The 17,553-nt window shown below is 44.0% G+C and overlaps 1 protein-coding gene across 1 annotated transcript; it reads right to left on the reverse strand.

Annotated features, from left to right (window-relative positions):
- Positions 1–3: 3 nt before the first annotated feature.
- Positions 4–17,088, reverse strand: LOC115163648 (28S ribosomal protein S22, mitochondrial). Its single transcript, XM_029715693.1, has 7 exons — positions 16,591–17,088; positions 2,085–2,232; positions 1,757–1,921; positions 1,367–1,622; positions 1,149–1,293; positions 684–789; positions 4–557 (listed from the first exon to the last, which is right to left on the reverse strand). The coding sequence occupies exons 1-7, from the start codon at positions 16,662–16,664 to the stop codon at positions 468–470; spliced, it is 984 nt and encodes a 327-aa protein (XP_029571553.1). The 5' UTR covers positions 16,665–17,088; the 3' UTR covers positions 4–467.
- Positions 17,089–17,553: the final 465 nt, after the last annotated feature.

Below are 17,553 nucleotides of genomic sequence, written 5' to 3' on the forward strand. Positions count from 1 at the left end.
CCATAGGAATAATTCAGATTTAATAAATGTATTTAAAAAATGTATTTTGTATGTACATGCATCATGATAATTAAACAGCATACAGTCAGTTCCAATGTTGAGATACAGTATGATTAAGGTTATGGACAAATGACAAGGTTGAAATGCAGAAGTGAATATCTGCACTGTGTCGATAGAAGACAAGCTTGGTGCATCCCAATGATGTGCACATTTTGATGCCATTCAATGGCTATGGACACTTGGCTTGCAAGTGGTTCATATGAGCTCCATAGTTCCAGGACTAAGTAATTCTGTTTACTGTAATTGTCCAGTTGATTAAAGATTGGGTCATGGATAGGCAGGTCATTGGGGAGAATGTCACTGCTCCGTTGGTTTATTGTTGTGGGTGTGAAATGTATGGGACGGTTAGATGGAGCTATGCTGTGATGTGACAGAGCTCTCCAGTGGTTAGGTGTGATGCATGACGGTCAGACGGAGCTCTCTGCGGAAGTCTGTTCGTAGGCCTGCAGGGCCAGCACTACGTATCCTGCCCTCTGGGACTCCCGCTTAGCGTAGATCTGGTGGGGAACAGACACAAGAGGTTAAACAAAGGGTTACTGTGTATCACGTCTACCAATATGGTGACTGGTGCAACCTATAAATCCGGTTCTGAGATACACTAGTGTCTGCTGGTAGGGCCTCACGTTGAGCAGGTCCAGTCCAGAGGCCTGTTGGTTGGAGGCCTCCTGGGCTGTCTCACTGTGTGGATGGACCTTGAACAGACCCACCAGACTCACTGCATCCTGCCATCTAGAACAACACAACCAGTGTTATGAGATGTTACTCTGGGCTAACAATGACAGTTATGGTGTTATTAAATCATTACTTGTCCCAATGCCTACAAAACACTTATAACATATGGCATTTGGAGTCATAAACAGATGGCATGGGGTGTCATGTAGAAGAAAAACAAGCCTCTAACACAGTGTTCCCAACAAGGGGTACTTGGTCTATCCACAGGGGGTACCAGGAGATTCATGAGACCATAGGCTTACTGGTAAAATTCACGAGGGGGTACTTCAGGGGTACTCCGGGCAGAGCTAAATTCAGTGGGTGTTAGAGTAACCGAAAAAGGTTGGTAGCCACTGGTCTAACACACACAGACTCACAGGTCTTTCTGCAGCATGTCTATGATGAGTCCATCCACCCTCCTGGCATTGACCAGGTACCAGACCAGGCCTCCAATATGTCTGGTGGAACGCAGCAGATCATACTTCCCCATCTTCTCAAGATCCTCATAGGTGGCAGCATGCCCTGGACAACAGAGCACAGCCAATAGGGAGAGGGTTTTACTAACTGCTAATGGGTAATAATAACTGAAGCATACATCTGGACAGCCTGTTGAGAAGTGTAACCCTGATGTATTCTGAGGAGTCAGGTTCAAACTGGACCTGGCACCGATCCAACACATCCTCATGACGATCCTGGCCAAACACCATCTTCAGGTTCTCCTCCTTGAAGACAGGGGGTGCTGTGAGCCTGCGGCCCTCTTTAGGGAAGTAGACCTGCAGGATCCTGTCTCTCTCCTCCCACGATGCCTTCCTCAGTGTCCCGGTGGGTTCCCGGATCACTATGAACCGCTCCTGGAAACACCAGGTGGTGACCATGGAAGAGAGAACAAAACATGACAAAAGGGCACTAATTGTTTGAGGCATTGTACTGCATGTTGAATGTAACGTTGGTGGACACAAACAAACACACTTCCTCGATCTCCTACCCTGTGTGGTATGTTGAAGGTGATGTCAGTGAAGACGTATCTGGCTGTGTCCATGCCCTCCAGGATCTTGTCCTCAGACAGGACATCGTTGATGGGCTTCCTCTCCAGCAGCACTGGAGGCATCTTCAGCAGCCTCTGGGCCTGCTCCCTTGCACTCTGGGTCGCCTACAACACAAACAGGAACACATTAACAAGACTGACACTAGCTGTACAGGGGTGTAATCTGCCAAATGAAATGTTCAAAATGTTGCAGCAGATGTAGAGCCATTCCCTACTCCGCATGACAGACAAACTATCTGCCCTACCATGTGTATGTGTGTGTCCATACCTCCTTCAACTGTGCATCTGTCATAAGTTTGTATGTGGGGGGCTTCAGCTCCTGTTTGATGGGTCTGAACACCTTCAGGTCCAAGCCTGTGATTCTGGTTAGGATGTCCTGCACCTCTGCAGATGCCTCACATAGGCATCTGGAGAACCTAGAAACAAATTAATGACTTCAGAGATGGATGAAGCTAGCTCTGGTCTCGGATCTGCAGGTACGACCTGCATCAGAGCTAGTCACATTGCGCATATTGACACAGGAAGTGATCTCACTGATGCTGCGAAACAGGAAGAATGGTGCCAAGTACAAACCAAAGATGGTATGTACAAACCTTTTGAATACAAGCTTTCTAGATACTTTTCAATCGTCAACCACTGGAATGATTGTTAGATCTTAGTGCTGCTTTTGATACCATCGATCACCACATTCTTTTGGAGAGATTGGAAACCCAAATTGGTCTACATGGACAAGTTCTGGCCTGGTTTAGGTCTTATCTGTCGGAAAGATATCAGTTTGTCTCTGTGAATGGTTTGTCCTCTGACAAATCAACTGTACATTTCGGTGTTCCTCAAGGTTCCGTTTTAGGACCACTATTGTTTTCACTATATATTTTACCTCTTGTGGATGTCATTCAAAAACATAATGTTAAATTTCACTGCTATGCGGATGACACACAGCTGTACATTTCAATGAAACATGGTGAAGCCCCAAAATTGCCCTCGGTAGAAGCCTGTGTCTCAGACATAAGGAAGTGGATGGCTGCAAACTTTCTACTCTTAAACTCGGACAAAACAGAGATGCTTGTTCTAGGTCCCAAGAAACAAAGAGATCTTCTGTTGAATCTGACAATTAATCTGGATGGTTGTACAGTCGTCTCAAATAAAACTGTGAAGGACCTCGGCGTTACTCTGGACCCTGATCTCTCTTTTGAAGAACATATCAAGACTGTTTCAAGGACAGCTTTTTTCCCCCCATCTACGTAACATTGCAAAAATCTGAAATTTTCTGTCCAAAAAGGATGCAGAAAAATGTATCCTTGCTTTTGTTACTTCTAGGTTAGACTACTGCAATGCTCTACTTTCCGGCTACCCGGATAAAGCACTAAAACTTCAGTTAGTGCTAAATACGGCTGCTAGAATCCTGACTAGAACCAAAAAAATGTATCATATTACTCCAGTGCTAGCCTCCCTACACTGGCTTCCTGTTAAGGCAAGGGCTGATTTCAAGGTTTTACTGCTAACCTACAAAGCATTACATGGGCTTGCTCCTACCTATCTTTCCGATTTGGTCCTGCCGTTCATACCTACACGTACGCTACGGTCACAAGACGCGGGCCTCCTAATTGTTCCTAGAATATCTAAGCAAACAGCTGGAGACAGGGCTTTCTCCTATAGAGCTCCATTTTTATGGAATAGTCTGCCTACCCATGTGAGAGACGCAGACTCAGTCTCAACCTTTAAGTCTTTAATGAAGACTCATCTCTTCAGTAGGTCCTATGATTGAGTGTTGTCTGGCCCAGGGGTGTGAAGGTGAATGGAAAGGCTGGAGCAACGAACCGCCCTTGCTGTCTCTGCCTGGCTGGTTTCCCCTCTTTCCACTGGGATTCTCTGCCTCTACCCCTATTACGGGGGCTGAGTCACTGGTGTTCTTCCATGCCGTCCCTGGGAGGGGTGCGTCACTTGAGTGGGTTGAGTCACTGACGTGGTCTTCCTGTCTGGGTTGGCGCCCCCCCTTGGGCTGTGCCGTGGCGGAGATCTTTGTGGGCTATACTCGCCTTGTCCCGGGATGGTATGTTGGTGGTTGGAGATATCCCTCCAGTGGTGTGGAGGCTGTGCTTTGGCAAAGTGGGTGGGGTTATATCCTACCTGTTTGGCCCTGTCCGGGGGTTTCATCGGATGGGGCCACAGTGTCTCCTGACCCCTCCTGTCTCAGCCTCCAGTATTTATGCTGCAGTAGTTTGTGTCGGGGGGCTAGGGTCAGTCTGTCACATCTGGAGTATTTCTCTTGTCTTTTCCGGTGTCCTGTGTGAATTTAAATATGCTCACTCTAATTCTCTCTCTCTTTCAGAGTACCTGAGCCCTAGGACCATGCCTCAGGACTACCTGGCTTGATGACTCCTTGCTGTCCCCAGTTCACCTGGCCGTGCTGCTGCTCCAGTTCCAACTGTTCTGCCTGCAGCTATGGAACCCTGACCTGTTCACCGAACGTGCTACCTGTCCCAGACCTGTTGTCCCAGACCTGCTGGAACCCTGACCTATTCACCGGACGTGCTACCTGTCCCAAACCTGCTGTTTTCAACTCTCTAGAGACAGCAGGAGGGGTAGAGATACTCTCAAAGATCGGCTATGAAAAAGCCAACTGACACTTACTCTTGTGTTACTGACTTGTTGCACCCTCGACAACTACTATGATTATTATTATTTGACAATGCTGGTCATTTATGAACATTTGAACATCTTGGCCATGGTCTATTATAATCTCCACCCGGCACAGCCAGAAGAGGACTGGCTACCCCTCATAGCCTGGTTCCTCTCTAGGTTTCTTCCTAGGTTTTGGCCTTTCTATGGAGTTTTTCCTAGCCACCGTGCTTCTACACCTGCATTGCTTGCTGTTTGGGGTTTTAGGCTGGGTTTCTGTACAGCACTTTGAGATATCAGCTGATGTAAGAAGGGCTATATAAATAAATTTGATTTGAGATCATTGTTACATGTTCTCCAGAGAATCTTAAGGTGGACTCGGTACTTAAAGAATAGATGGGATGGAGTAGCTGCAGCGACAGGTCTTTCGAGCATTGCTCCAATGATCATGCCTGAGGTAATTCTGGCCCAGTGAGATTATTATTTTGTGAAAAAGTGTATCCCAGCATTTTTTGATAGTTGCGAAAGTAGCTATATTGAAGCCAGCCACTAAACAAAGAACACATGGAAACTGGCGGAGTGCAACTAATAGGCTGACCACACCGCTCGCGTCGTGTAGGAATCTGTTATTCAATTATTGCGCGCGCCAATGAGTGTCTGCGTTGCCAAGGGCTAAAATAGAACTCCTTACTATTTCTGACGCAGATCGCGCTGCAAGTCCTGCCTCTCCCATCTCCTCATTGGTTTATAGCAGGAGGTACCCACGTGCCATCTCCTCATTGGGTGATTGAAAGACGAACTGTGTTGCCGGTCAGTGTAGTAATACTATGAACGTTTAGATGCCAATCACCATATAAATTCAAAGATGAAAAAGCCTGGAAGGAGGAGAGATGACTAGAAACGATTCGGTTGGCCGTTTTATGTGTGGATTAATCGGAGTAGAGGACCTTGTGCATTTCAGGTAAAATAACAACTCAATGTTTATATCCCAAGACAAATTAGCTAGCAACAGCAAGCTAGCTAAATAGGACAAATTAGCTAGCAAGTGCAAGCTAACTAGCTAAATTGCCATAAATTTTTAATGCTTTTCGACCTGTTCCCAAATTAAATGTAATTGGTTCAGAGTTTGTTTTGATATTTTAACCTGCGTGTCGTAATCGCGTTTGGTGTAGGGGGACAAAATACATTTATGCACGATGGCACATGCGTGCAGCCGGCTTGGGTTCTGCGTCATTGTTGTCACGATGGACCCGAGCTAGCTAGTAACTTAAAGGAAAGATTCACCCATTTTGAATGTTAACTTGTTATGGATAGGGGGCAGTATTTTCACGGCCGGATAAAAAACGTACCCGATTTAATCTGATTATTACTCCTGCCCAGAAACTAGAATATGCATATAATTATTAGCTTTGGATAGAAAACACTCCAAAGGTTCTAAAACTGTTTGAATGGTGTCTGAGTATAACAGAACTCATTTGGCAGGCCAAAACCTGAGAAGATTCCAAACAGGAAGCGCCCTCTCTGACCATTTCTTGGCCTTCTTGATCATCTCTATCCAAAACAGGGGATCTCTGCTGTAACGTGACATTTTCTAACACTCCCATAGGCTCTCAGAAGGCACCAGAACGTTGAATGATGACTTTGCAGGCCATGGCTGAAAAACAGTAGCGCATTTGGTTAGTGGTCGATCTGAGAACAATGAGACTGGCGCGCGTGTGCACGAGACGACTCCATGTTTTAATTTTCAGTCTTTGAACGAAAACGACTCCCGGTAGGAATATTATCGCTTTTTTTTCTTCTGAGTTGATAGCCCGGCCATCACAGGCTAGCTATTTTGACACCCACCAAGTTTGGTACTCACCAAACTCAGATTTACTATAAGAAAAATTGGATTACCTTTGCTGTTGTTCGTCAGAATGCACTCCCGGGACTTCTACTTCAATAACAAATGTTGGTTTGGTTCCAAATAATCCATAGTTATATCCAAATAGCGGCGTTTTGTTTGTGCGTTCAAGACACTATCCGAAGGGTAACGAAGGGTGACGCACCCGGCGCGTTTCGTGACAAAAAAATTCTAAATATTCCATTACCGTACTTCGATGCATGTCAAACGCTGTTTAAAATCAATTTTTCTGCTTTTTTTCTCGTAAATAGCGATAATATTCCGACCGGGAAACCCTGTTTTCGTTCAAAGACTGAAAATGTAAACATGGAGTCGTCTCGTGCACACGCGCGCCAGTCTCATTGTTCTCAGATCGACCACTTACCAAATGCGCTACTGTTTTTCAGCCATGGCCTGCAAAGTCATCATTGAACGTTCTGGTGCCTTCTGAGAGCCTATGGGAGCCTTAGAAAATGTCACGTTACAGCAGAGATCCTTTGTTTTGGATAGAGATGGTGTAGAAGGCCAAGAAATGGTCAGAGAGGGCGCGTCCTGTTTGGAATCTTCTCAGGTTTTGGCCTGCCATATGAGTTCTGTTATACTCAGACACCATTCAAACAGTTTTAGAAACTTTAGGGTGTTTTCTATCCAAATCAAACAATTATATGCATATTCTAGTTACTGGGCAGGAGTAGTAACCAGATTAAATCGGGTACGTTTTTTATCCGGCCGTGCAAATACTGCCCCCTATCCCCAACAGGTTAACCTGTCTGGGCTAGGGGGCAGTATTTTCACGGCCGGATGAAAAACGTACCCAATTTAAACAGGTTACTACTCTGGCCCAGAAACTACAATATGCATATTATTAGTAGATTTGGATAGAAAACACTGAAGTTTCTAAAACTGTTTGAATGGTGTCTGTGAGTATAACAGAACTCATATGGCAGGCAAAAACATGAGAAAGTCAACCAGAAAGTGGAGGATCTGAGAATTGTATTTCTTCTTTCTAGTCCCTTTCGAAACTACAGTATCCGTGGGGTTACGTTGCACTTCCTAAGGCTTCCATTGGCTGTCTAAAGCCTTCAGAAAGTGGTTTGAGCATTCTCCTGTCACCAGGCAGAGTATAGGAGCTCAGTTTCTGAGTGGTCTGCCTGGCAACAAAGGGATTGGATATGCGCAGTCACCCGAGCACGCAGTTCCTTCTTTTTCTCCTTGAATGAATATGCTATTGTCCGGTTGGAATATTATCGCAATTTTACGTTAAAAATACCATAAAGATTGATTTTAAACAGCGTTTGACATGCTTCTAAGTACGGTAATGGAACATTGACTTTGTCTCTGGTTCCGCTCTCGCGCGTTATGCCTTTGGATAAGTGATCTGTACGCACGAACAAAACAGAGGTATTTGGACATAAATATGGATTAATTTGGAACAAAAACAACATTTCTTGTGGAAGTAGCAGTCCTGGGAGTGCATTCTGACGAAGATCAGCAAAGGTAAGAGAATATTTCTAATACTAATTCTGAGTTTAGGTTGCCCCGAACTTGGCGGGTGTCTGTATAGCTCACCGTGCTTGCTGAGCTATGTACTAAATGTGCTTTCTCCGTAAAGCTATTTTAAAATCTGACAGAGCGGGGTAGTCTATCTATAATTTTTTTAATAATTGTTATATATATTTTGTCAACGTTTATGAGTATTTTTGTAAATTGATGTGCACATTCACCGGGGGTTTTGGTGGGAATACATTTTCTGAACATCACGCGCCAATGTAAAATGCTGTTTTTGGATATAAATATGAACTTTATCGAACAAAACATACATGTATTGTGTAACATAATGTCCTAGGAGTGTCATCTAATGAAGATCGTCAAAGGTTAGTGCTTCATTTGGCTGTGTTTTGGGTTTTATTGACACATGTCCTTGCTTGGAAAATAGCTGTGTGATAATTATTGTCTATGTACTCTCCTAACATAATCTAATGTTTTGCTTTCGCTGTAAAGCCTTTTTGAAATCGGACAATGTGGTTACATCAAGGAGAAGTGTATCTTTAAAATGGTGTATGTTTGAGAAAGTAGAATTTTGTTGTTTTTGAATTTGCCGCCCTGATATTTCACTGGCTGTGTCAGTGGAATATCAGGTAGCGTCCCACCTAGCCCATAGAAGTTAAATGATGTTTCTAGAGACAATATCTCTCTCGTCTCTCAACGCATAGGTTTACCTCCATTGTACTCACATCCTACCATACCTTTGTCTGTACATTATGCCTTGAATCTATTCTACCGTACCCAGAAACCTGCTCCTTTCACTCTCTGTTCCAAATGTACTAGACGACCAGTTCTTATAGCCTTTAGCCGTACCCTTATCCTACTCCTCTGTTCCTCTGGTGATAGTTAATCCAGGCCCTGCAGTGTCTAGCTCCACTCCCATTCCACAGGCACTCTCATTTGTTGACTTCTGTAACCGTAAAAGCCTTGGTTTCATGCATGTTAACATTAGAAGCCTCCTCCCTAAGTTTGTTTCATTCACTGCTTTAGCACACTCTGCCAACCCGGATGTCCTAGCCATGTCTGAATCCTGGCTTAGGAAGACCACCAAAAACACAAATTTAAAAACACAAAATTATCAATGAACCTACCATGTACCCCAAATCCGTAAACACGGGCACCCTCACAGATATCATCCTAACCAACCTGCCCTCCAAATACACCTCTGCTGTCTTCAACCAGGATCTCAGCGATCATTGCCTCATTGCCTGCGTCTGTAATGGGTCTGCGGTCAAATGACCACCCCTCATCACTGTCAAACGCTCCCTAAAAACACATCAGCGAGCAAGCCTTTCTAATCGACCTGGCCCGGGTATCCTGGAAGGATATTGACCTCATTCCGTCAGTAGAGGATGCCTGGTTATTCTTTAAAAGTGCTTTCCTCACCATCTTAAACAAGCATGTCCCATTCAAAAAAAATGTAGAACCCGGAACAGATACAGCCCTTGGTTCACTCCAGACGTGACTGCCCTTGACCAGCACAAAAAAAGGCTAGCTTTTTCAAACAGAAATTTGCATCCTGTAGCACAAAATCCCCAAAGTTCTGGGACACTGTAAAGTCCATGGAGAATAAGAACACCTCTTCCCAGCTGCCCACTGCACTGAGGCTAGGAAACACTGTCACCACCGATAAATCCATGAAAATTGAGAACTTCAGTAAGCATTTTTCTACGGCTGGCCATGCTTTCCACCTGGCTACCCCTACCCCGGTCAACAGCCCTGCACCCCCCACAGCAACGTGCCCAAGCCTCCCCCATTTTTCCTTCACCCAAATCCAGATAGCTGATGTTCTGAAAGAGCTGCAAAATGTGGACCCTTACAAAATCAGCCAGGCGTGACAATCTGGACCCTCTCTTTCAAAAATTATCCGGCGAAATTGTTGCAACCGCTATTACTAGCCTGTTCAACCTCTTTCGTATCGTCTGAGATCCCCAAAGATAGGAAAGCTGCCGCGGTCATCCCCCTCTTCAAACGGGGGAGACACTCTAGACCCAAACTGCTACAGACCTATGTCTTCGAAAGCCAAGTTAACAAACAGATCACTGACTATTTCGAATCCCACCGTACCTTCTCCTCTATGCAATCTGGTTTCCGAGCTGGTCGTGGGTGCACCTCAGCCACGCTCAAGGTCCTAAACGATATAACTGCCATCGATAAAAGACAATGCTGTGCAGCTGTATTCATCAACCTGGCCAAGGCTTTCAACTCTGTCAATCACCACATTCTTATCAGCAGACTCAACAGCCTTGGTTTCTCAAATGACTGCCTCGCCTGGTTCACCAACTACTTCTCAGATAGAGTTCAGTGTGTCAAATCGGAGGGCCTGTTGTCCGGACCTCTGGCACTCTCTATGGGGGTGCCACAGGGTTCAATTCTTGGGCCGACACTCTTCTCTGTATACATCAACGATGTCGCTCTTGCTGCTGGTGATTCTCTGATCCACCTCTACGCAGACGACGCCATTCTGTATACTTCTGACCCTTCTTTGGACACTGTGTTGACTAACCTCCAGACGAGCTTCAATGCCATACAACTCTCCTTCCGTGGCCTCCAACTGCTCTTAAATGCAAGTAAAACTAATTGCATGCTCTTCAACCGATCGCTGCCCACACCTGCCCGCCCGTCCAGCATCACTACTCTGGACGGTTTGGACTTAGAATGTGTGGACAACTACAAATACCTCGGTGTCTGGTTAGACTGTAAACTCTCCTTCCAGACTCACATTAAGCATCTCCAATCCAAAATTAAATCTAGAATCGGCTTCCTATTTTGCAACAAAGCATCCTTCACTCATGCTGCCAAACATAGTCAGTTTTACGAGGGTATCTTACCGATCCTTGACTTTGGCGATGTCATTAACAAAATAGCCTCCAACACTCTACTCAACATATTGGATGCAGTCTATCACAGTGCCATCCGTTTTGTCACCAAAGCCCCATATACTACCCACCACTGAGACCTGTATGCTCTTGCTGGCTGGCCCTCGCTTCATATTCGTCACCAAACCCACTGGCTCCAGGTCATCTATAAGTCATTGCTAGGTGAAGCCCCGCCTTATCTCAGCTCACTGGTCACCATAGCAGCACCCACCCGTAGCACGCGATCCAGCAGGTATATTTCACTGGTCACCCCCAAAGCCAATTTCTCCTTTGGCCTCCTTTCCTTCCAATTCTCTGCTGCCAATGACTGGAACGAACTGCAAAAATCACTGAAGCTGGAGACTCATATCTCCCTCACTAACTTTAAACACCAGCTGTCAGAGCCGCTCACAGATTACTGCACCTGTACATAGTCCATCTGTAAATAGCCCATCCAACAACCTCATCCCCATATTGTTATTTATTTTGCTCCTTTGCACCCCAGTATCTCTACTTGCACATTCATTTCCTGCACATCACTCCATTGTTTAATTGCTATATTGTAATTATTTCACCACTATGGCCTTTCTACTACCTAATTTGCACACACTGTATATAGACTTTTTCTATTGTATTATTGACTGTATGTTTGTTTATTCCATGTGTAACTCTGTGTTGTTGTTTGTGTCGCACTGCTTTGCTTTATCTTGGCCAGGTCGCAGTTGTAAGTGAGAACTTGTTCTCAACTAGCCTACCTGGTTAAATAAAGGTGAAATAAAATAAAAAACCCGGTCGACGCTGGGCCAATTGTGCGCTGCCTCATGGGTCTCGCAGTCACGGCCAGCTGTGACAGAGCCTAGGATCGAACCTGGGTCTGTAGTGCGATGCAGTGCCTTAGACCGCTGCGCCACTCGGGATGCCCCCACAAATTGAATTTAACAAACAATTGGTCCCCCAAGAAAATGCAGCCCTCCGTTGAAATTCTAAATCCCGATGTGGTCCTCAACCAAAAGGTTTGCCCACCCCTGGCCTAAAATGTAGTTGTTGGTTCAGCAGCCACTGTGTCAAGTAGACTAAAAATGTAAAATGTACCAGTCACTCAGACTTTTTAACAGACAAAATATATTTTTCCCGGCTAAAATTACATCACAAAACAAAAACAAAATGAACATGCTTTGTAATGTTTACATTTAAAATGTTACATTGTTACATTTTAGTCATTTTGCAGACATTCTTATCCAGAGCAACTTACAGTAGTGAGTGCATACATTCACACTTATGTACTGGTCCTCCGTGGGAATCGAACCCACAACCCTGTTGTTGCAAGCACCATGCTCTACCAACTGAGACACATGGGACTTGTTTCTAAAACGACATGTATTACTGGTAAGACGTATTGTGGTATATTGTTTAATTTCAGATTTTTGGTGACCTGAACCTTTTAACCTAAATATCACAAAAGAGAAGAAATTCACCGACCACCTTTAAGGGTGGGAGGTTACCATGGTAACGTGACTCGAGATTGATGTGCCTGTGAGACGGAATATGACTAATAGCTGTGTTATCTTCTCTTCCCTAGCAGTTGAAACTTAACGATTGAAAAACAACCTAGCTTGTAAACAAAACGTAAATAGCCAAGGAACAAAAGGGCAGTCTCACTTCAGTAGACATTCCTTTCAGATAAACTTATGCCTGTGCACAGCAAATCTAAAAACAAATCTTTCACCCATCTCTTCACGTGCACACAGCCCCTAGCCAGGCAGTGTTGCACCTCGAGGTGGGATAGGCCATAGGATTTGTAATTTTTTGACTTTGTGTGATTAATTTACCAACTTTGAAACAAAACGGCACAAATACTTTTGAAAACAATTACTACATGATCATACTTGTCTATTTTTATTCCCAAATGGGAGTGAAATGCTCGCACTGTGGAGCCCTGACCACCCGACAATGTGGCTGGTGAAATGGACATCTTACCCGCCAACGCCAAAATCTACCCACATTTGGCAGGTGTTGATTGTAGGCCCTGTATTATTACTATCAGTCATTTACATTTCTCATTGTCGGAGTGGACATGTGTTATGCAAAACTCAACCTATGCTACACTTGTGAGAAACAAGTTTATTTCATTCCATTTATGAGTCTTGTTAATTTATTAATTGTCTTTTGTTTGAAACGCTCCTGTCAATGTTGAGTAATGACGCGCACCTGATTATTCATATAGAAATAGGACTTGTAGGTCTACAAATGTGCCCATTTGGGGATGTCTGATAGTATTTCTGATTGTCTTAACTCACCACCACTAATGACCTGTGGAGCTTCAAAGTAATCTTTCTTCACCTCAAACAGCAACTAAATGAAATCTGTTTTTAGACTAGTGATAATTGAACAATATTTCCAGCTCTGTCCTTTCAATAACCACTCTACATGAAAGGGAAAATATAATGCTCTGATCCAGTGGAAACGTCATAAAATACCTGATTACTTCTTAACCCTTGCAATTAACCAGATAATGATTTTTAGACTATTAAACATGAAATGAAACTGTTCCACGAAAATGTGCATATGAAAATAATAACTGGAACTCAGATTGGTAGAAATGGTAGGATAACTTGGCACTCCAAATGGTAAAGGTTTCCGACCGCTGGTGTAGCCTATTACCAGAAACTTCTGGGGCATTATGTGAGAATCTGCCAAGGCCAGCAGCAGGGGGGTTCAGGAACAGGTTTTTTCTGGTTTTTTCCTGGTTAGGCTCTCTCCTTCTTCGATGAGGTTTAACGGCGGTTGGCATCCAATAAATGTTGCATTACCACCACCTACTAGACTAGAGAAAAACTCCCTTATACTTTGTTTGAAAAAAAATATAGAATAATTAACATACCCTACCATCTAACAATACACCATTTTTTTTATCAATAAACACCACCATACTCCACTATTTAAATCTATTTAGTTCTACCTCATGCCAACAGCTTGAAAGGATGGGACGACACCACTTAAACCCTGTAACTGACGTCAAGTTACTCACAGCCAAATACCTCTCTGCAGCTGCCACCACAATGTCCATTTTCTGCGACTTACATTCCATCCCTGCAGTACAGTTGATAACTAGGGATGCACGATATAATCGGTAAGCGGCCGATATTAGCTAAAAATGCCAACATCGGCCCATACCCATATAGCCTAGGTAGATGACGTATTGACGCCTCAAAAATATAGCGCTACACGTGCAACACAGCATTCCTAACCTAGCCCACAATGTCTGCTGTGTGGATCGAGCAGTCAACAAGTGGAGCATTCATTTGAAAGAGTAAGAACATTTCAGCGAGACAACTAATGCCAAATCCATTAAATGCCAAGATAATGGTATTCATTGCCCTTGACAATCAACCGTTCTCTGTCGTGGATGATGTTGGCTTTCGCCGACTGGTCGAGCCCCGGTACACACTACCAAGTAGGCGTTCTTTTTCAGATCTTGCTCTAACGGTGTTACACAGTATTGTTGAAACGCACATCCATGAGCTACTTGCTATTAGCTTCCCAACTGACATTTGGACCAGCGATGTCAGCCCCATGAGCATGGGTCGACGGGGATTTCGTACTGAGGAAAGCCGTATTGCATGCTCAATAATGTGCTGGTTCTCATACCGCTGCTGCCATTTCCATGGCATTTTAAAACATGAACATACTCCTAGCTCCATTTGAACAACTGACTCAAAAAATAAGCTCATCAACTGCGTCTGCAGCAGACGCGATACCCTCTGTCATGGCATTGAAACGCCTGCTCAACATAACTGCCGACACAGACAGTGGGGTTACAACTTGCAAAAGTACTTTAAAAGAGGGTGTGAGCAAGTGATTCGGTGGCATTCTCTGTGAGCCTCTTTACTGTGTCGCCGCCATGCTAGGTACAAGGACCACTAATTCGACGCTTGAAATGTTACAAACAGCTGGACAAGATGGAAATGGACACAGTGGCAGTGCGCACCAAGGAAGAGAGGCCACAGACAGACAGAGCTGAAACTTCACTGCTTGAAATCCTGGTTGAGAATGAAACAAATGAACAAGGAAACAGCACAGCAAGTAAGCGAAAGAAATAGGTTTTGATTATGTTTCACTGGTAATGGGGACATATGTAAATATTGACAAAATAACTTTTTGGTGAGTGTTTGTTTCAAATATTTAACTGTACTAGAATGCTTAAAAAGGACCTAAACTTTAAATATCAGTATTGGGTTTTTTGACAAGGAAAATATTTGATTTCGGTATCAGCCAACAATGTCATGTCGGTCTATACCTATTGATAACCATTGCTATAAATCCTATTTTTGTGAAACATATCACTTGTTGGTTTATCCCTCTACAGATACAGATCTACTACTCACACCACTCCTCTCAGGATCCCTCCACCTTGACCCATCTTCCTTTACGTTCTTCACTGCCTCAGCATGACAAATTCCACACTACTCTAACCCTGGAAACCTCAACCTGCCTCTCTCACACAGGACATTTCTGATCCCCAGCCCCTTCGGCACCCCTACAATAAACACATACCATTACTTTCCCCAATGCTACACATTCCTTTGTCTCATGCCCTTCTGCACACTTCTCACACCTAAGAACCTCCCTCCTACATATTTCTGCCACATGCCCGAAAGCTTGACACCTGTAACAATGTAATGTATTCGGCACAAAAGCTCATACAGAAAAACGTATATCCTAACATCACTGTCGGGCAAAGACTCAACATCAAAACTCAAGAGAACAGACGACTCATTTCGCCACCCTGTCTGTATCGCAACAAATGAAGAGAATGAAACCAGGGAATCTTCCCCTTCAGTTGGTCAACTTTTACCACTACCCCAGTAATCCCTCCTTTCAATAATTTGTTTTCACCCACCCTGAAACCACAAATGGATCAGCCAAAAGCCAACGGCCCACTTTTCCCAAAAACTAAAGACTCATCTTTATCCTGAACCTCGGTGCATGTCTCGGGCTACGAGAACGTCACCACACCTACCACCGCCGATACTCCGCCTTCATTCACTTCCATTTCTCCTCCTGTCTTCAACTCTCTCTGCTAACACTTTCTACCATTCTTCTTTAACAAACCATCTCCCTTTTTTCCACCATTTTCAACCGACTCAAGCGTACCCTCTTGGAGCTCCTCTGCCTCTCTTTTTTCCTCCATTCCTACTCCGTATTCCAAGTACACTTCTCCTTATGATAATACTGCAGTTCTCCTGACAAACATCTTGTTCATGCCTTCTCAAGGGATGCTATTTAACCATCTGTCACAATCTCCGTACAATCAGCACGAACCCCTCAGGATGTAGCACTCAGTGCATCCCACTTATAAAGCAGCGGCTTCATCTCGATGTTCTTTATCAATAGCTACCGCAACGCTTTTCCATATGAAACAAGCGCACTCTTCCCGTTTATATTTTTTTGACCAATCGATTGGTTGAAGAAAAAAAACGACTCTTGGTCGACCAATAATTTGTTTATTTGTGTGTCAGGGACAGCCCCAGTAGAAATGCAGGAAATTAGCTTTAGATGCCTAAAACAATTCTGAGGGAGGACCCCCAGACTCACCGCCAGGTTATGTCCCCCCCACCCACTTCTAAAACTAAAGTTGCCCCCCTGTTCATGTGTATCTGCGCTATTGCCGTTCAAGCAGGCAGAAATTTGGCCATTATGACGTAGCATTGTAATAAAGCCACTCACTACACTGGAAGTTAATAGGAATATGACTTTTAGATCGCAAAAACGTCTATCATACGTCAGATTTCAATAATGGCCTAAGTCATAACGCAGGACGTTGTCTTCTCTCAAATGAGCCATTTTTCATATTTTTGCAATATTCCTACCTTGAGGAATGTGTAATATAACAGGAGGGTCCACCACAATTCTCATATGTCTGCCTCTTCAGTCCAGGGTGCATTGCATAGTGCCGTTGCGAATGTCAGACTCCACTCTGCGAGACACATCGATCTGCAGGTTGAACATGGCGAGATTGTGGACTCCTAAATTGATAGTTGGCTATAATGTTTAACTACGTTTGCTTTTTATCTAGCTACCTAGCCAGCCCATGGAGAGAGCATTGCATTGTCGGTTTTGTAGTAGACTTCAGCTGCAACAGATTTCCACGTTGCTACCAGCCTTATTTATTCACATAAAATATTGTTCTCACATAGTTACTTAACACTGTAAATTAAAGGAATTAGTTATTTGGGGTGGATTTTCCCTTTAAATTAACTCAATGGTAGCCAGATAATATGCATGTGATGCGCTAAGTCTGACTGCTGTCACATTCAAAACAAATGGGAACTCAGACCTCGGGAAATCTCCAACTTCCGATTGTTCAATACACTGGGAGAAGAAAAAAAAACTCCGACTGGGAAAAATCTTTTAAATCTTCATCCAAGTCGGGAAATGTCGAGAACTCTGGGAACTTCCAAGAGCTCCGACTTTCCGAGCAGAATATCACTGACGTTTTTTTTTCCCCCCTGAGTTCCCAGTTGTCTTGAAACCACCAGTAGTTTATGCTGAAAAAAATGCTAATGGTGCCTTCAAGTCTACTGAGAACTGGGAAAAAATGGTCAAATCACGATGCCAGTGATCTCTCTTCGAGTCGGAGCCCTAGAAAGAGGCCGGAGTTTCCGACTAAGAAATCCTAGTTGGATGACGGTTCGATTTTTCCAGTCGGAGCTCGTTTTCTCCGAGTTCTAAGTTGTCTTGAACGCACTGAAATCGGAGATTTGAGTTCCCAGTTTTGAACGTGGCAAAAATGTACGTCGTCTACATTTGTGTAAATCGCTTCGAGTATAGCT

The sequence above is a fragment of the Salmo trutta genome, chromosome 26, assembly GCF_901001165.1.
Source record: "Salmo trutta chromosome 26, fSalTru1.1, whole genome shotgun sequence".
Lineage (NCBI taxonomy): Eukaryota > Metazoa > Chordata > Actinopteri > Salmoniformes > Salmonidae > Salmo > Salmo trutta.

Bases quoted from the DNA above. Each gene is read 5' to 3' on its own strand.
- LOC115163648 (XM_029715693.1), bottom strand. From the start codon at position 16,664: ATGCACCCTGGACTGAAGAGGCAGACATATGAGAATTGTGGTGGACCC. The intron at 1,623-1,756 runs GTAGGAGATCGA...TGGTGTTTCCAG, and splicing joins CCTTCAACATACCACACAGG to GAGCGGTTCATAGTGATCCG. The intron at 1,294-1,366 runs GTATGCTTCAGT...TCTGTTGTCCAG, and splicing joins TCTCAACAGGCTGTCCAGAT to GGCATGCTGCCACCTATGAG.